General features: G+C 43.1%; 1 protein-coding gene across 1 annotated transcript in view; it reads left to right on the forward strand.

Annotated features, from left to right (window-relative positions):
- PLPPR1 (phospholipid phosphatase related 1) overlaps positions 1–20,553 on the forward strand; it is a 79,349-nt gene that overhangs the window by 13,242 nt on the left and 45,554 nt on the right. The window contains exon 2 of the mRNA XM_029054700.2: positions 16,346–16,478. Coding sequence (XP_028910533.1) covers positions 16,346–16,478 — 133 coding nt within the window. The remainder of the gene's footprint in view (positions 1–16,345; positions 16,479–20,553) is intronic.

Raw genomic sequence — 20,553 nt, forward strand, 5'->3', positions numbered from 1 at the left:
ACTCTCTCTCCCATCAAGCCGGCGTGTGTAATAAAATGATATCATAATAATGATGGCATTTGTTAAGCGCTTATTATGTGCCAAGCACTGTTCTAAGTGCTGGGAAGAATACAAGGTAATCAGGTTGTCCCACATGGGGGTCATAGTCTTAATCCCCATTTTCCAGATGAGGTCTTTTTAGGTCTTTTAAAAAAATATGTTATATGCCAGTTATTATCACTGAAATCATTATTATTTTCTACTAATAAAGTCATGGATTCTTAGCTTTACAATACTGGGAATGCCCAATTTCAACTATACAACCCAATAAATATGTGGAAGAATTTAGTGTTAACCTCAGAAATTCATGAAATGCATTTTTTCCAAATGTTCCATTGAGAATTATTTAAAGGCTTTCATCTTTCCATATTAATTTTTCATTCTAAGCTTTGAGTGCAGTAAATTAGCATCTTCTCTGTGAAAGAGATGGAGGGTAGTGAATGAGATGATAATTTGCCTTCCTCTCAAAGAGATTGCTGGCATTTAGGCTTCAGATATTTAGCTTCTTTCAAATAATGAGTCTACACTTTTCAGTCTGAGATTCCTTTACCACTGTGTGACAGTGTTTAAATAACTACAATGACTTAACAGGACAGTGAGAATGAATCTCTGTGTCTTAAAAAGTAATACACTGTAATATTTGCAGTAAAAAAAAAACCCAAGATTCAATTTCTCCATTTTCCAGGTCTTCACGGCTGCAATTAATAGTTTTAAATATAGGCTAAGAAAAAAAAAGTCAGGACTTTTTTTGGCCACACAAACATGCAAAGCAGACATATCTGAATGTTCGGAGTATAGTTATTGTTATGTAAATGTATTTAGTTTTACAAATTTGCAGGCATATTCATTAATCACGTTTCCAAGGCTCCTTTGAATCCTCTATTTTTCAGGAAAGTGGTTTGAATCCCACCCCCAACCTTCTCAAAGTTCAAAGTCATGCTGCTGCTTTATCTTCACCTTACCACAATTGGGAGAGCAGGATGGGGGTCCAATATCCAGGCACTGGTGAGTGCAGGGTATCAGGGGCAGGAGGGCTTGGGGCTGGTACTCTGCCCTGGATGAGAGAGAGGAAGTTAAGTCCAAGTTGACCAGACCTGTCTCCTTGACCCTGAGCTTCCAGGCCTGTGATAGCCTGGCCATCCACGTGGTCCCCCAGGAACCGACCCTCTCTGACCAGTGTTTCATTGTGGGAGATGATTATTCTCCATTTCAGCCATCTGCCTGACCAAGAAGAGCATTTGCAAGCAGGGGGACTGTGGGGCTCCATGCTTTTAGCCCGGACGGGCACTGCACTGGCCACTGGCAATCCCTCTCAGAGATGCCCGCTTTACAGTTTCATATTCTTTACTCCTTAGAAGTTTCCAAATGTCTCTCTTCCTGTTGGCTTTTATTTCACCAACCTCATCTGGAAGAGATGGTGAAAATGAAAGAGTTGGTCTCACAAGACTAATATGTAAGTAGGAAGATTTGAGGAGAAAAGCAAAGAGATGCTTTTCTTTAGCTGAGAGAAGCCTCATAATTTTGGGTTCCATCATAAAAAGCTTTCTAGAGGGCCAAAGTGGAAAACTAGTTAGCATTTCGGAAAAAATATAATAGCATTCGCTAGTGTGCACAGAGCCCTCTTCAGTGTGTTTGTTTCCTCTCCAGAGGGCTTAGTGACTGTAAGCTGGCTAACACTATTTAACACTACTCCTTCTGTGGATTTCTGCACAATGTTTCCTTTATTCTTCTCCTTCTCTGACCCTCGTCTTGAAAAACCACAGTGTACACAAGTTAAATGCCCATTTGTGAGCTATTTAGACATTCTTCTTCCTCTTAGCTCTTCCTCAAGTCCCTCAAGACCCAATGGATATGTCTATGTTTGGAGGCAGAGAGAAATTGCTAGGAATGGAGAAAGCTAGGCAGTTTTAACTCTCAAATTATGCATTACAGGGTTGTAATAACGTCCCTGAGATTTACCAAACCCTGGCTTTGAGAGCTTAATGAGTATAGCTCCCTAGAGCTGGGGCCCAGTGAAAGCACTCTGATGAATATAATACAATTTTCCCAATAGCATTCTGAAGGTAGGAAGGATAAGCCAAAAAAAAAAATCCACAATTCTTTTAGGCCTTGTTTTCCTCATACTCTCAAAACCCTTTAAAACATTAACCTTTATTAGTCTTGACAAGAGCCTGGTGAGATAGATAGCATTTACATTTTATTAGTTCCAAGCACTAGAGATTAGGGTGCTGGTCACAGACCAACTTTAACCATATGTTAAAAGCATCAGTTGCAGCTGCCTGAGGAGGGCCAATCACAGCTGCCCTAACAGATCTCACCAGGACTGTTATCTAGGATAAAAATAGCCCTGGCAGTATCCAGGAGGGAAGAGCATGAGCTCCAGGGAGGTGGGAGGAGAGAAAATCAAATCAATCAGTGATATTTATTGAGTGCTTATTATGTGCAGGGCACTGGAGGCAGCATGGCCTTGTGAATAGAGCATGGCCCTGGGAGTCAGAAGGACCTGAGTCCTAAACCTGACTCCACTGCTTGTCCACTTAGTGACCTCAGGAAGGTCACTTAACTTCTCTGGCCCTCTAAACCTCATCTATCAAATGAGGATTAAGACTGTAAGCCCCATGTGGGACAGGGACTGTAATTAGCTTGTATCTACCCCATTGCTTAGAATAGTGCTTTCCACAAGTAAGCACTTAGCAGATGCCATTATCAATCAATGGTATTGATTGAGCACTTCATTCATCCAATTGTATTTATTGAGCACTTACTGTGTGCAGAGCACTGTACTAAGCTCTTGGAAAGGACAATTCAGCAAGAGAGACAATCCCTGCCCACAATGGGCTCACAGTCTAGAAGACTAAACACATGGGAGAGTACAACAAAGCTTGGTAGACACTTTTCCTGCCCACAATAAGCTTACAGTCTAGAGGGGGAGACAGACATAAATACAAATGAATGAATTGCAGACATGGACAAAAGTTCTGTGGGGCTGAGGGTGGAATGAATACCAAATTATCAAAGGGTACAGATTCAAGCAGAAAGGAGAGGGAGTCGGGAAGGCTTAATACAACAGCATTAGCAGACGGTTCCCTGGCCATAATAAATTAGTCTAGAGGATATGGGTCCGGAGGACTTTATCTGAACCTAGTCCACCCAACACAGTACTGCCTGTTCCATAAAGATCAGGTCAACACCTGGGAGATAACCCTGCTATTAATCTAAGGAGAATTGACCCTCTCTGCCCCCCAATTCTGTCGAAGTTCAATTCAAGGCTTGGCCAAGTCTTTGATGTTCCCCCAAATTGAAAATTCAGGTTTGGTGTCCAAGATGTACCTGAGCCCTGAGCTGGGGCCTGGACATGGTCATCCTCTAGACATTAAGCTTGTTGTGGGCAGGGAATGTGTCTCCCAACTCTGTTATACTGCACTCTCCCAAATGCTTAGTACAAGGCCCTACACACAGTAAGGGATAAATATAATTGATTGATTGCAATGGCCCATTTGCTGAACTCAGCTCTGGGCCAGGTGGGAGTTAAAGGAATCGGGGAATAGATACCAGGTACAACCACAGTTTTGAGAAATGGGCATCATTAGAGTTTCCAGCAATGCCTGTGGAAGCAAACAGGGTCTCTTAGAACACATGGACAGTGAATTCGGATCAAGAGTCATGAATCTTGTTCAGATTGGCAATAACTGTCAGCCAGGTCCTGGTGTAAAAATCTGGATGTTGTACAAAATGTGTTACTTGTGCCATTAAAGCCTAGTGGGAGGGTCCCTTTCAGAGAATATATAGGGTCAAAACAAGAGCCCTTGCCATTTCAGAGAGAGGAGAGAGAGTAGAAGAGTGGTAACAGGAGTTTCTGGAGGAAATTGCAGCTGCCTAGTCCACTTTACTTGCTTTATTGAGACTATAAACCTAATAGGAAATATCTGTATAACATCAAATACCCTGTAAGCCTCCTATGACTCATCATCATAAAGAGTCAGAAGTAAGAAGGTAGACTGGACAGCATAAATGATGGTGCCGATGACCCTGGAAAGATATAGCTAAGTGGGGACAGTTTATAAATCATTAAAATACATGACTAGAAATCGCAGGCTCCAAACAGCACTTTCGGTATATGTGTGAACTAGAAATGCCTAAATTGTGTTCCATTTCTTAGATACTACCGAATATCTTTGCTAACACAAATTGGGTTTAGTGAAACCCACTTGCCATTTTTTCCAAATAGCATTCATATTTAAAACTCCCCCAATGGCTCCTTGAAGCAGTGAGGAATAGCAGCTGTAGCCCTACCCCTTCCTCTGCAGATCTCCTAGGAAATACTGTAAGTGAGTCAAAGGACCCAGTCAAATGACAGAGAAGCAGCAGTGAGGGGAGAGTGGGAGCATCAGGAGATGGAGCAGGGATAGGGAGAGAGGCAGCTGAACAAGTATACCTAAGAGAGCTTGAGGGAGGCACAGGATGAGGACTGGGGAGAAATCTGGATGAGGGGAGCTTATCTATCAGTCAATCAGTGGTATTTACTGAGCACGTACTATGTGCAGAGCAGTGTTACTAAGAACTTAGGAGAGTAGCACACAACAGAGCTTGGTAGACATTTTTCCTGCCCACAACAAGCTTACAGTCTAGGGGGGAGACAGTCATAAATATAAATAAATAAATTGTAGACAAGGACATAAGTGCTGTAGGGCTGGGGGGGGGGTGAATACCAAATTATAAAAGGGTACAGATCCAAGCAGAAGGGAGAGGGAGTCAGGAAGACTTAATTGGGGAGCCTAACCCCCTCTGCCAGGTCTTCCCCTGCTCCTCCCGAAAACTCACTTTCTCTCCCTGGTCCTTCTGCAGTCCTCAGGGGGTGGGGGAGGCAAGGATGCTGCCAGTTAGTCAGAACCCCCTGACATATGCTCAGGAGTTTCAAATAACAAGCAATACTCTTGCCCTGGTGATGTAGCGGAGATAATAATAATAATAATAATGATGGTATTTGTTAAGCACTTACTGTATCCCAAGCACAGTTCTCAGCGCTGATGTAAATTCAAGGTAATCAGGTTGTCCCACGTGCGGCTCACAGTCTTAATCCCCATTTTACAGATGAGATAACTGAAGCACAGAGAAGTTAAGCAACTTGCCCAAAGTCACACAGCTGACAAGTGGCTGAGCCAAGATTAGAACCCATGACTGACTCCCAAGCCTGTTCTCTTTCCACTAAGCCACACTGCTTCTCATGAAATCTCCAATAACTTACATACCAGATGAGTGCCCATTTCTGTATTTTGCACATGTAGACAAGTGGTTTGCACCCTGGTGAAGTGAAAGGTATATCGCACCCTGGGTTTTCAGCTAATCTTGCTACTTTGAACCTAGAATGGGAAGGTTAAATGCAATTTGGCATGAGGACAGTCTTAGCTGGCAGATAAGGAATGGGAGAAGAGGAGACCCTTTCAGTACATTCTTATGCTGCAAATGCTATTCGCACTCTCTTACCTCAGGCTCAATCACGTTTGTGGTGACAGACGAGCTCTGTCTTAAGGAAATGGTGAAACAGACCATCCTGGGCCAGATAACCAGGGTTTCGGCAGGTGGAAAAAAAAATGCAACAGCAGCATTCTGCATGTAGGAATAGACAAGGTCTGAGCATGTATGGCAGAAGCACAGATGGAGAAGTCTAGCCCCTGCCAAAAACTGTCACCGTTCCGCCATGGTGAGCAAAACAGCACACAGTCGAGGTTGGAGGCCTGACAGCAGGCAGAGCGATGCTCACCCTATTTCCAACCAAATTAAGCTTGTGTGAGGACTCTCTCACTGAAGTGCTGACCCACTGCAGGGGATAACTAAGTGTTCCTTAACAATAAACTAATAATCACAATGATAAAAATGAAAAGCTATATGTTTGAAGGACTGGCGTGTAATTGCTTCATTTAAGTGTCATGACTTTGTTGAAATACGGATGGGCATTGACAGTTTCCTATTCTGTTTGGGATCATTTATATTTCAATTCTAAAACATAATTAGAGAATTCCCATTACAAATGAATGAGTTGTATTAAAATTCATTTCCATGTTTTCAAATGTTAATGCTCGCCTTTGAAGAACAATAGAAGTGAAGGCATCACCTCTTACTTTTGGTAGTTTGCCAGGTAGATCTAACAACAAACGGCACTTCTAAAAATCACCTTTCAAGTGTCTCCAACTTTGTGCTTAAACAGACTTACACTGATTTCACTTCCAATCAATCATATTTACTGAGTGCTTACTGTGTGCAGAGCACCATACCAAGCGCTTGGAAAAGTACACTACAACAGAGTTGGTAGGTGTATTCCCTGCCCAAAATGAGCTTAGAGCCTAGAGGGGGAGACAGACATTAAAATAAATTAGGGATCTGTACAAAAGAGTTGCGGTTGAGGGTGGGGTGAATAAAGGTACAAATCTAAGTGCAAGGACGATACAGAAGGGGGAGGAAAAAGGGGAAATGAAGACTTGGTGAAGGCCTCTTGGAGGAGATGTGATTTTAATAAGACTTTGAAGGTGGGGAGAGTGACAGTCTATCAGATATGAAGCGGGGAGGGAGTTCCAGGCCAGAGGCAGGATGTGGGCGACACTTAATCAACGGTATGAGCACTGCTAGTTACTGTACTAAATGCTTGGGGAAGTTCAACAATAGCGGGACCCATTTTTCCACCTCTCAAGGAGTTTACAATCTAATGGGAGAGGCAGGCAGTCAAAAATGATTGAGGCAGTGAATGCTGCAGGAAGAACAACCATGCCATATTGTTGACTCCCAAATCTACCTCAATGACCCCAATCTCTCACCTTCTCTGTAATCCTACATCTCCTCCTCCCTCCAGAACATCTTAACATGGATGTCCCATCAGCACCTCAAGCTCAGAATGTCCAAAACTGAACCTTCATCTTGCCTCCTAAATCCTTTCCTCTTCCTAACTTTCCCATCTCTAGTGACAACACTATTCATTCATTCAATCGTATTTATTGAGTGTTTCCTGTGTGCAGAGCACTGTACTAAGTGCTTGAAAAGTACAATACAGCAATAAAGAGAGACAATCCCTGCCCACAACAGGCTTATCCTCTCCATCTCCCAAAACACAATCAAGTTTTCAATCAGTCATATTTAATAATGTTGGTATTTGTTAAGCGCTTACTATGTGCCGAGCACTGTTCTAAGCACTGGGGTAGACATAGGGGAATCAGGTTGTCCCACGTGGGGCTCACAGTCTTAATCCCCATTTTACAGATGAGGGAACTGAGGCACAGAGAAGTTAAGTGACTTGCCCACAGTCACACAGCCGACAAGTGGCAGAGCTGGGATTCGAACTCATGAGCCCTGACTCCAAAGCCCATGCTCTTTCCACTGAGCCACATTTATTGAGTGCTTACTGTGCCAAGCACTGAACTAAGCACTTGGGAAAGTACAGTACAACAGAGTTGATAGACACATTCCCTGCTCAAAATGAGTTGGCACTATCCTTGACTTCTCTCTCTCTTTCTCTCCCCCTCCCTATATTCAGTCTGACACAAAATCCTGCCAGTTCCTTCTTCACAACATATCCAGAATCCAACCCTTCCTCTCCATCCAAACTGCTGCTATGTTGCTCCAAGCACTTGTCCTATTGTGACTCTTTTTTCAGCAGTCTCCTCGCAGATCTTTCTGCCTCCATTCTCTACACTGTCCAGTCCACACTTCACTCTCCTTCCCGGATCATTTTCTAAAATGACATTTTTGCTCATTTCTACATATTCCTCAAGTTGGGTAAACATGATTCCTGCCCACAAGGAATTTACAGTATAGAAGGGGAGAGAGACATTAAAATAAATTACAGACAAGGGAAGCAGCAGAGTATAAAGATATGAATATAATGATTAGAGAAGCAGTGTGGTTTAGTGGAAAAAAAAATGGGTCTGGGTTCTAATTCCGTCTTCACCACTTGTCTGCTGTATCACCCTGGGGATAACTTCTCTGCCAACTGGGGAGTCAATATCTGTTCTCCCTCCTACTTAGACTGTGAGCCCCATGTGGTACCTGATTATCTTATATCTATCCCAGTGCTTAGTATAGTGCTTAGAGAAGCAGCGAGGCTCAGTGGAAAGAGCCCGGGCTTGGGAGTCAGAGGTCGTGGGTTCTAATCCCGACTCTGCCACTTGCCAGCTGGGTGACTTTGGGCAAGTCACTTAACTTCTCTGTGCCTCAGTTACCTCATCTGTAAAATGGGGATTAAAACTGTGAGCCCCACGTGGGACAACCTGATCACCTTGTATCCCCCAGTGCTTAGAACAGTGCTTGGCCCATAGTAAGCGCTTAACAAATACTACAATTTATTATTTATAGTGCTTGGCACATAGTAAGCACTTAAGAAATACCACATTTATTATTTTTATATGTACATAAGTACTGTGGAGCTGGGTGTGGGGTGAATATCAAAGTGCTTAAGGGCAGACCCAAATACTGAGGCAATGCAGAAGGGAGGACTGCCAGAATTTCAAGCTCAATATGTCCAAAATCGAGCTCCTCATTTTTCCCCGGAAATCCTCCCCTCCAGCTAATATTTCTTTCACACTTGAAGATACCACTATCCTCTCCATCTCTCAAGCCTGTAACCTTGACACTGTCTTTGACTCCTCTCTCTCTCTTTCAACCCCCACATTTAGTCTGCCTTCAAATCCTGCCAGTTCATTCTCCACAACAGTTCCAGAATCTGCCCCTTCCTCTTCATCCAAAAGGCCACCATGGTGATCCAAGGACTTCATCTGTAAAATGGGAATTCAATACCACTTCTCCCTCTCACTTGGACTGTGAGCCCCATGTGGATCAGGGACTCTGACCTGATTGTCTTGTATCTTCCACAGTGCTTAGAATAGTGCTTGATACATAGTAAGCATTTAACAAATATAATCATAGTAATGATAATAAATACACAGTTATGAAGAATTATTCTGGTCATATCCTAGCTGGACTACTACATCACCCTACTTGATCTCCTCACCTCCAATCTCTCCTCTCTCTAGACCGTACTTCACTTGGCTGCCCTAATCATATTTACTAATATGTTGTTCTGCATACATCTCTCCAATCCTCAAAACCTTCCAATGGTTATCTCTTCCTCTCTTCATCAAGCAGAAACTTCTGCCATTGACTTTAAGGCACTCAGTCAGCCACCCCCTACCCTTACTTATCCACTGTCTTCTTTCGTGTTTTTTTTTTCCTCTGCCACAGCTGGCGTGTTTCATTCCTCTCAAGCTAATCTACTCGTGCGCCATATTCATTGATCCCACTGTCAACCACTTGCTCCCACCAGGAGGCACTCAATTCTTTTGATTTCTTATTTGGAAGATATAGCTGTCATTCGGGCCTGAAGGTGTGAGGTGTAGCGATTGTCATTACTACTGAAAGTGTAATTTTCTGATCAGGGATTAATATTCACTAGGCGCTATTAGTCACTGAAATCTCTTAGAGCCATGAGGTGTACTACCCGAAGCAGCTTGACATAGTGGATAGAGCAGGGGCCTGGGAGTCAGAAGGTCATGGGTTTTAATCCCCGCTCTGCCACTTGTCTGCTACGTGTCCTTGGGCAAGCCACTCAACTTCTCTGGGCCTCAGTTACCGCATCTGTAAAATGGGGATCGAGACTGTGAACCCCACTTGAGACTATATCCAACCCGATTTGCTTGGATCCACCCCAGAGCTTAGTACAGTGCCTAGAACATAGTAAACACTTAAATACCACAGTTATTACCCTTGCATATCTAAGCACTCTAAAAAAAAAAAAAAGGCAGAGCTGTAACTGCCCTACTAATGAATCTGATATATTAATGAGCAGGGTCTGATTAAGATCCGTCTTGGCCTAGCAGAGAGATTTCTTTCCTACCCTTCCTTTCTAGGATGTGTGTGCTTCCTTCCCTTCCCTGCTAATGTGAGTCCTGAAGTGAATGTGGCAAAGAGGAAAGATGGTTTTCAGAATGATGGCAGTGGGTCCTCTGATGACCATGGGAATCCCCCCTATAGCTTGGGGGCAGGGAGCCCCTAGAGTGGTGAGCCTAGGGTGGCTGTCCCTTTTTCCTTATGGCTAAAGGATCTCTGCTAAGAAAGTTTGAGATGCCTTCTTTGCCCCATACTGAAGTCTCCTTCCTATCGTGAAGCGTTCCATATTTTTGACTGTGTCCAATCTGATTAACTTGTATCTACCCCAGTGCTTAGAACATCATCATCTAAAAGGTTGAATTATCCATGAGAGGAATGCTGAGTCACTTCTAAACTGAGGCCATGCCTGCTGCACTTTAGGCATCACATCATGTGATCATTAGGGAAATGAATTGTTGCTATACCCCATTTTCTGATTGTGCATCGAGAAGGAGCACCCACTGGAGACAGATTAGGGCTATTTAGCACTTTCTTTACTTCCCTCCTTCTCCCGCCCCTACTGTAGTTCTACCCCTGAAGCAGGTGCACAGGCAGGCAAGAAGATTCAGCGCTCTGGCTGTCCTCTAGTGAGGTCAGATGGATGGCAGAGTATCCCTGCCAGTTGGCAGGAATCCCAGGACCATGTGGCAGGCCAGGTGCTCTGGCTGACCCTGGGGTTCATGGCAAACTCAGGGAGCCTTGTTCAGGCAACAAGCACCCCTGAAGTGTGGAGGGGCTGTAGGGGGAGGGGACTGAAACAGAAAGGGCTGGTCTGAGAGAGGCTCAGGGACCCTGGAACTGAGCTACCACATCTAAGGCCCCCAGGTGGGCACAGAGCAGGGATGGACCAAAGCCTGTCTTGGCTGGTTTTGTTCAAGCAGAATCATTGCCTGTAGCCCCTCTCTTCCTTCTAGCCCCACCCCCAAATGAGAACTGTTGAGTGCAACCAGGGACATGCTATATCCAGAGGAAACATCTATGTCACTACATGTGTGTGTCAACCTCCTCCCCGTATCCACCTTCCTCCTCCCACCTCAAAAAATTACCCTTAAAACCACAGAAGAAGCTGGCACAATGTCAGGTTGTTCTGTTCTCCTTATGCAAGGGAAGAATAAAGATCAAACTTTCAGTAATAAACATTCAGTAATAAAATATATTACATTTCTAAAGTGACCGTTCAAGGCTGTTAAGCTTCCGCACTTATCATTATTGATTTTTTAAAATGCCCCCATCACTGGACATCTAAAGAAATGTGTAAAGAATGCATAAATCTGTCAGAAGCTCAGTTCTAAGACTGCACTTACTGATTATCCCGGAGCATCAACTCAGTGGCTGACTGAACAGGGGCATAAGACAAGCTTATCCGTGTAGTCAAGCTGCATGAAAGAACCACAATCTAAAACCAAAGAAGTAAAGGAAGTGTCCAATGAAGGGTGAAAGAGGTGGGGGTCAAGGAGGGCCAATTCAGGTTTCACGTAGTCATTGTGTATACTATCAGTGTCTCCATTTGTCACTTGTTGATTACTATTCATTCAACCGTATTTATTGAGTGCTTACTGTGTGCACAGCATTGTACTAAGCACTTGCCTATAATCCTGCCCTCTCACTTCACTCCTGTAATGCCAACTTAGTCACTGAACCTCCATCTGGTCTGTCACCATCAACTCCTTGCCCACATCCTCCCTCAGGCTGGGAACTCCATCCCCCTTCATATCCTACAGATCGCCACTCTCCCTACCTTCAAAGCCAAAGCACATCTCCTCCAAAAGGCCTTCCCTGAGTAAGCCCTCATTTCCCTTATTCCCTCTTTCTTCTGCCTCACCAATACACTTGTCTCTATACCCTTTAAGCGCTTGATGTTCACCTCATCCCCAGCCCCCAGCACCTACGTACGTATCCATAATTCATTTTCATGTCTGTCTCCCCCTCTAGGCTGTAAGCTCTTTTGGGACAGGGAACGTGTCTCCCAACTCTGTCACATTATGCTCTCCCAAAGCCCTTAGTACAGTGTTCTACACACAGTAAGTGCTTAAAAAATACCATTGATTGATTAGTATTGAATTTGCTACCACCTATTTGAATTCTGGTTTCCAACATGCATTTGATGATTAACTGCTCTGCACACAGTAAGCGCTCAATAAATACGATTGAATGAATGACTGAATTAGCTTTCAGTGAAGCACCTTGGCCTAGTGGTTAGAGCATGGTACTGGGAAGGAGAAGGACCTGGGTTCTAATCCTGCCTCTGCTACTTGTTTGCTATGTGACGGGCAAGTCACTTAACTTCTCCGTGCCTCAGTTTCCTCATCTATAAAACGGAGATTAAGACTGTGAGCCCCATGTGTCCAACCTGATTAAGTCATATCTACCTCAGTGCTTAGTACAGTGCTTGACATATAGTAAGCGCTTAACAAACACAATAAAAAAAGAGTGAATTCGTTTTAATCTACCTAGTGTATCTGTAAAATGAGGATAATGAGTATCATATCTTTGTAGCAGTAGTGCTCAAAATAATTCTCTGGTGGCCTGAAGGCATGGAGGCAACATCATAAACACCTATGTAGATGTAGACTGTCTTTCAATTTGTAGGTGACACTGCTAAACCAAAATGGAGCAGCAGGGAAAGGAAAAAAATTGGTTTTAGTAGTATCACTCTTCTGTGCTCATCTGACAAACATATTCTGAGTCATGAAGAAATTATATGCCAGGCATTGTGAGCTCTTTGGAGCAAAAGACTATACCAATAGTATTATCATCCTTAGCTGTTATTTTTATCAAAGATGATGTCTGTGGCATTGTTGTTTATCTATGTGTGCGGCTGAAAAAAGACAGTGGTGTAAAAAGCTCACACATTGAAGCTCATCTGCAAGAAATTCTTTTTTCTATATATATGAGTGCAAGGAAAGAGTTCTGAAAGGAACCGTCAGAACTGGATTTCTTGCCAGTCCCTGGAGCAGTCCACACTGCTCTGGATCCAGTTCCACTGGATGAGGGGCAAGAGGGTGAGCAAATAGATGGGGGTGACCTTACCCCATAATGCAAACTAAAGCACTTGGGAGACCATGTTCCCTGCCCTCAAGGAGTTTGCGTGCAGCAGGAAAGATAGATACAGAAGCAGTATGGCCTAGTGGAAAGATCACGGCCCTGGGAATCAAAGGACCTGGTTTTAATCCTGGCTCTGCCACTTGTCGGCTATGTGATCTTGGGCAAGTCGCTTAACTTCTCTGGGCCTCAGTTTCCTCATCTGTAAAATGGCGATTCAATACCTGTTCTGCCCACCCTCTCCCCATATGGGACAGAGACTGTGACTGACCTGTTTATCTTGTATCTTAGTACAATGCTTGGTCCACAGTAATTGTTTAACAAATATCTCTAATATTATTATTAAATCATAGGAGGAGAAAATGGTGCATAAAAATATGTACATAAGTGCAATCGGGGTGTAGGGGTGCTGAGTATCCAAGTGCTTGGGTGTCACGGAAATGCTAGGTTTGAATGCTAGAGAGCTCCAAGTATTAATGGCATGGTTTTGCTCCCAACCAACTACCTACCCTTGGATAGCCTAAACATATTCAAAGAAGCTTTTCTTTTAAAAACTATCATTATTCTCAGGGTTTTAAATATGCAGAATTACTAAATCAGGGCTAGTTGAATGATGCAAAACTGGAAAGATCCTCAAATGCTATGTATTGTAACAATAAAAGAATTCAGAGCCCTGTATTTATTCAATCGAACTCAAGTACCTCTCGTCCTGGAGAAGATGAAAATATGGGGTTACATGGATCACTGAGAGGTGGGTAGGCTACCTCCATCTCTGAAAAGAAATCCAGATCTGCCTGGTTCCAGAAAGTGAGCTGAACTTTATCCTAACAAAAGCATCCTAACACTTTTGAGAACAGATGGAACGAAGTAGGATGAAAGCCGTGTTTTTTTTTAATGGAAGCCTATTCATATTCCATGTGTTGCCTTTCAACTTCCTTGTCCATGAGCTTTTCATAACCTGCTTGTTTTTATCCATTAGAGAAAAATATTCTAATGAAGGTAGGTATATTGGGCATGAACCTTCTTAAGCAATCAGTAAAATTGTTCCTTTAATTTCCATATAAATAGATACAAATATTTATAAATTTCAGATTTTCTGTGGCCAGCAAGACAGTGTTTGAAAAAAAAGTAGATCTCTAAACTTTTTTTAAAAAAATTGGGTGATTTCAGTTTCCATTTATATGATTTTGCATTTATCACAATGTGTTCAGGAATCCCGTCAAGGCAAATCTCTGAGTTGAATGGGCAGCTGTCTACAAGGACTCAGAATGGCCTAGTGGGAAGAGCACGGGCTTGGGAGTCAGAGGTCACGGGTTCTAATATCAGCTTCGCCACTTGTCTGCTGTGTGACCTTGGGCAAGTCACTTCACTTTTCTGTGTCTCAGCTACCTCTTCTGGAAAATGAGGATTAAGAGTGTGAGCCTCATGTGGGACAGGGACTGTGTCCAACCTGATTACCTTGTATCTATCTCAGCCCTTAGAACAGTAGCATGGCTCTAGGTGGGGATATGGGGATGTGGAAAGGCCGGCCCACACTCACACTACTACTTCTCCAGCTCTTTGAACCAGCAGAACGTGACCATCCTCCCAGCCCGGAGACCTGTGGGGATCCCACTGCCTTCACTGGGCTGCAGCACTCACCACCGCTGTCGGCATGGTTTTAAATGCTTTGCATCAGCCCCCACTTCCACTCCCAGGCAGTGCCCAGTCTTATGGGAAGGCCTTGACCCCACCCCCAACAATATTATAAACTCCTTGAAGGTCTACTTACTATTATTGTACTCTTCCAAGTGCTTAGTGTTCTCCTCTGCACACATTAAACACTCAATAAATACCACTGATTGATTGTTTGATTCTGGTATCAGTCGATTTTTACTTGCACCTCTGCTTTAGAGACCTGGGATTGTAGACTCCTTCACACTCCTTGTAGACTCCTAATCTCTTGTGGAGCCCAGGTACATTCTTTTTAACCTTAAAGTCCAATAGTTATTAATACTTTCTCTTACAGTTCATCAAGGATTGCCTTGATAATGGCAGGCTGAGCTTCTGGAGTAAAGGAGATAGGTCTGCAGGACATGTTTGCTCTATTATTATTATTATTGTATTTTTTAAGCACTCACTATGTGTCAAGCACTGTTCCAAACACTGGGGTAGATACAAGTTAATCAGGTTGGACACAGATTGTGAGCCCCATGTGGGAGGGGGACTAAGTAGGAGAGAGAGCAGATATTGAATCACCATTTTACAGATGAGGAAACGAAGGCACAGAGAAATTAAATGACTTGTCCAGAGTCACACTAGAACCCAGGTTCTCTGACTCCCAGATCTGTGCTGTTTCCCCCAGGCTACACTTCTCTAGATTGGTCTGGGAGTTTGCAAATGTGACAGCTGCTGTCCAGGGATGTGAGCTGCCCTTTTCCTCCCCCTTCCCCCTTCCCCCACTCCCCCCAGTCCTGTGGGTGGTCTCTCTCAGATCCAGAAATTGTCCCAAGGCCACCCAGTTGGCAATAAATGAAAGGGTCAAAGTTGGCAGAGGTAGGAAACTCTAGAATACCTCCTGTCTTTCAGTCAGGACAATGTACCCCTGTCCTGAGGCAGGCTGAGAGGTGAGACTGGTGGTATATGCTTCCTTAACAGACAGTTGCATCTGCACAGCCCCCACATGCTGTGAGTATGAGGTGGCCGGTGGGCATCAGATTTATGTACAGCTCCACACCTTTAATATCCGTCTCCACCATGTAAACTGAAAGCTCCTTGTGGGCAGGGAATGTGTCTACCAACTCTGTTATATTGTACCCTCCCAAGCATTTAGTACAGTGCTCTGAATACAATAACAGCTTAATAAGACCATTGACTGATTGATCGGTTGATAAAGAATGGTGACTATTGGGATTCAGAAACACACTTGAACTCTAAACACTCTACATCCCTATCTACCACCCCCATTAAGAAAAAATACTATTTAATTAGTTGGTCAGTCGGATTTATTGAACACCTACTGTGTACAGAGCACTGTAATAAATGCTTGGCAGAGTACATTATAACAAGCTTACAGTCTAGAGGACAAGCTTACAGTCTAGAGACGAGCCTAGAGCCTGTTCAACAATTTATCCTGATAGACTGTGTCATCTGATCACACAATATAGCACTGCAGCATGAAATCCATTTGAAATGATCAAATAAAAATAGTTTGTGCTTTCTTCAGCTCAAAGCCAAGCCTTGGACTAAACACATTTTTAAAACACAGTATCAAAAGCAGCTTACAATTCCTTTAAAGTTTCAGTAATGCTACCATCCATGTCAGTAGCACTGACGTCATATATTTGCCTTGACAATTCTTGAATTTCTTTTTCAGATTTTTATCGGCGAGATATCCATGTATTTCATCAAGTCAACCAGAGAATCCTTGATTGCCCAAGAGAAAATGATTTTGACTGGAGAATGCTGTTATCTGAACCCACTACTCAGAAGGATCATAAGGTTTATAGGTAAGGGCCTGGAAGTGCAGTGTGTCGCACCCTGGTTTTTCTGAGGAGGCAAAGTGGGGAAGAGGGAGTGGAGGGAATAACGAGATTAGCTGTGAAATCTTCCCCCTTAGAGGCATAGCTCCCCTCTGATATCATTCTGATACTGGGCCAGCCCATGCTGTGTCAGACTGATTCAGAACCATTTTGAATGAATGATGTTTCAGCTGAACTTGGAAGCAAAGTACCAGATGATTCCAGTCCTTGGTTTTCCAGTGATATCTATTCTATAATTACACATCTTTCTTGCACAGTTTCCAGGGCTATAATTTATCAATGCCTGGGCTGAGCTGGGTGGCCAAAAAGAGTCCCACTTTTAATAAAACTAAAATGTTTTGAAAACATGGGTGGGTCCCAAGCCATTATGTGGTTGTGCTGCACTGCCTGGAGATTCGAGAAAAGCTGTTTCCTTGATAAGAGCTTCATGTCTAGTATCTCAAGTGAGGCTCTCTCTGTGTTATTGTGGCTATTCAAGAGACTCGTGTCTCAGCATATGCCAGCCAGTCCTCTCCCCTTCTGATGTCTTTTACTAAAAACCACCTGGGAGCTGAGCCAGAGATGGGCTTGGACATTGTTCTGTTAGGGCAGTGGTCCTGTGTTTCTGGCAACTGTGCTAGGGAGGGTGGTGGCTCTTGCTATGTTGCCTTTTACTGCAACTTTCCTATATCTCTTGAGATGCCAAAGAAAGCTGCATCCACTGATGGTGGGGAAAAGTTGTCGGACCCTGGGGAATGAGTCTTGGGGAGACATGGAGGGATAATCCCAGCTCTGCCACTTATCTGCTGTGTGACCTTGGGCAAGTCGCTTCACTTCTCTGGGCCTCAGTTACCTCATCTGGAAAACGGGGATTAAAACTGTGAGCCCCAAGTGGGACAACCTGATTGCCTTGTATCTACCCCAGCGCTTAAAGCGCTGCTTGGCACATAGTAAGTGCATAACAAATACCATTATTATTATTATAGTGTTGTCCCTTCAGACCTTCCAGAGTGAAAAGGGAAAAATGGTGGCCTAGTGGATAGAATACGGGTCTGGGAGTCAGAGGAAACTGGGTTCTAATCCCAGCTCTGCCACCTGTCTGCTGTGTGACCTTGGGCAAGTCATTTCACTTCTCTGAGCCTCAGTTACCTCATCTCTGAAATAAGAATTAAGACTACACACAGGAAGCACTCAATAAATACGACTGACTGACTGACTGCAGCCGATCAGTAGCCAAGGAGGGTCAGGGTAAGCATTTGAATCAGCATAGCAGCAGTTTGGGTGGGAGAGAAAAGAGTGGATTTTAGCAGTACTGACAGGATTTGGTGACAGAATGAATATGTGGGTTGAATGAGAGAGCTGAGTAGAGTATAATGCCAAGGTTACAAGCTTGTGAGCCAGGGGGAAGGTGGTCTATAGTGATAGGAAAGTCATGGGGAGGACAGGGTTTTAGTGAGAAGATGAGTTCTGCTTTGGACATGTTAAGTTTGACATGTCAGTGAGACATCCAAAGTAGAGATGTCCTGAAGGCAGGAGGAAATATGAGACTGTAGAGAAGGAGAGAGATCAGGGCTGGAGATGTAGATTTGGGAATCATCTGCTTAGAGATAGTAGCGGAAGCTATGGGGGCAAATGAGTTCTCCAAGGGACGGGGGTAAATGGAGAATAGAAAGGAACCTAAAACTGAGCTTTGAGGGACTCCCACAGTGACATGTATTCTGAACATGGACACTACATACTGACGTCAGGCTTTCTACATACAAATAAATGCAACATGTAAATAAGGACAGAGCCAGAATTGAACTTAAGTATAAAGTGATTAGGCAAGCAAAAAACAGGTTATCAGTTAGATATCAAAGAAGCTGAGGCAGAAAGGCAGAATGAATCAACTAGTGATTAGGATTTAGAGCGATTAAAAGATAAAAGGCAGCAGTGAGGAGCAAATTAATTATTGGCTTTTTAAAACCTTGAACTCCTTTTCTTAGTGCAGTGCTGTTTAATGTTGTAATGGAGTTGAAAGTAGCAAAGTTTTCATTTAAGAAGTCACTTCCCAAAATTTGATAATAATAATAATAAAAATTGTGGTATTTGTTAAGTGCTTACTATGTGCCAGGCACTGTACTAAATGCTGTAGTGGATGCAAGCAAATCGGGTTGATCACAGTCCCTGACCCATATGGAGCTCACAGTCTCAATCCTCATTTTACATTTAACCAAGGCCCAGAGGAGTTAAGTGACTTGTTCAAGGTCACATAGTAGACAAATGGCGCAGCCAGGATTAGAACCCATTACTTTCTGAGTCCCAAGCCTGTACTATATCCACTACACCATGCTGATATAAATGAGCAATATTTAAAAATGGCTGTCTCAGAAGTGGAACATCCAAATTTCTGAGACGGGGTTATCATGATCATTTTTTCGAGTTCTACATGAAACGGCCAACCCTATTTGCTTGTATCCACCCTAGCGCTTAGTACAGTGCCTGGCGCATAGTAAGCGCTTAACAAATACCGCTATTATTATGATTATTACTATTATTATTACAATATAACAATACACAGACATATTCCCTACCCACAACAAGCTTACAGTCTAGAGGGGGAGACAGACTTCAATAAAAATTAGGAGCCCCTTGATTTTAGTGTAATTACCCTTGCCCGTAATACAGTGATTCTCAAATTTTTATGGTACTTGTTAAGGGCTTACTATGTGCCAAGCACTGTACTAAGCATTGGGTAGATACAAGATAATGTTGAACATAATCCCTGTCCCACATGGGCTTCACAGTCTAGGAGGGAAGAGGATTTAATCCCCGTATGAGGTAACTGAGGCACAGAGAAACTAAATGAGAAGCAGCATGGTGCAGTGGATAGAGCACAGACCTCAGAGTCATAAGGTCGTGGGTTTTAATCCCAGCTCTGCCACTTGTCTGTTATGTGACCTTCGGCAAGTCACTTCACTTCTCTGTGCCTCAGTTACCTCATCTGTAAGACGGGGATTGAAACTGTGAATCCCATATGGGACGGGGACTGTGTCCAACCCAATTTGCTTGTTCCCTCCCCAGCGCTTAGTACAGTATAGTACAGTATAGTAAGCACTAAACAAATACCATAATTATTAATTATTATTATTAAGGTCACATAGTAGACAAGTGGCAGAGGAAGGATTAGAACCCAGATCGTCTGACTCGCAGGCCCGTACTCTTTTCACTAGACCACACTGCTTCCATTCTAAGTTATAAATGAGTGTTATTAATAGTAATAGTATTTAATAACCACGCTGTGCAGTGTACTAGTGAGAATTAGGAGTAGATGATAATGCTGATGATAGAGGTGGTAAAGGAGAATGAGGAGGAGGAGGGGGTATCAATTCCCCTCCTTGGTGTGGTTAAAGCTATATCTCATGCTTATTTCCTCCATACACCTAAACCCTGACTAAAACCAGATTCCTGGGAACTCTGTCTTGATTTAAACCCTGTCTTGATTTAAACCCATCCACCTAATCTGACTCTAAGGAATAGATTTCAATAGAAGTCAATGACTGTATTATGTAGATACTTTACTGTTCTCACTTAAATACACCATTGCCAGTGAAACAACCAAAGAACTGTTACTAAGGATGGAGAAATGGCATGCTGTATCCATATTCTCTAGGCGGTATATAGAGTTAAATAAACAGGAAAGATCAACCTGGAGAAAATAGAAATGAAAAGTACAAGACCCAAAATGATCTACCATTTTACTTTTATAAAAGTGAGATTCTGGGCTGGGTATTTGGTCTGATTTTTTCTGATTTCTGGTGTCTCTGAAACAGATTTAGATGATAAATCTCCATCCGCTGACTTTCTGTAGTGAAAATGAGTAGTCTAAACAAAATGGCTGAAAGCAAAAAAAAAATAATGTAGTGATTGCCTATTAAATCAATTATTTTGTTTCTATTCAAAGAGGGAAAAGGGGGATTTTTTTGGTGGAAGCTAAAAATCAAAACTTCTTTTATTTTAGTTTAATCTCAGGATATCAAGTGATACAGATGGAGGCCACATGGTGTCAATTTGTTTGCATGGA

Source organism: Ornithorhynchus anatinus, chromosome X5 (assembly GCF_004115215.2).
Source record: "Ornithorhynchus anatinus isolate Pmale09 chromosome X5, mOrnAna1.pri.v4, whole genome shotgun sequence".
NCBI lineage: Eukaryota > Metazoa > Chordata > Mammalia > Monotremata > Ornithorhynchidae > Ornithorhynchus > Ornithorhynchus anatinus.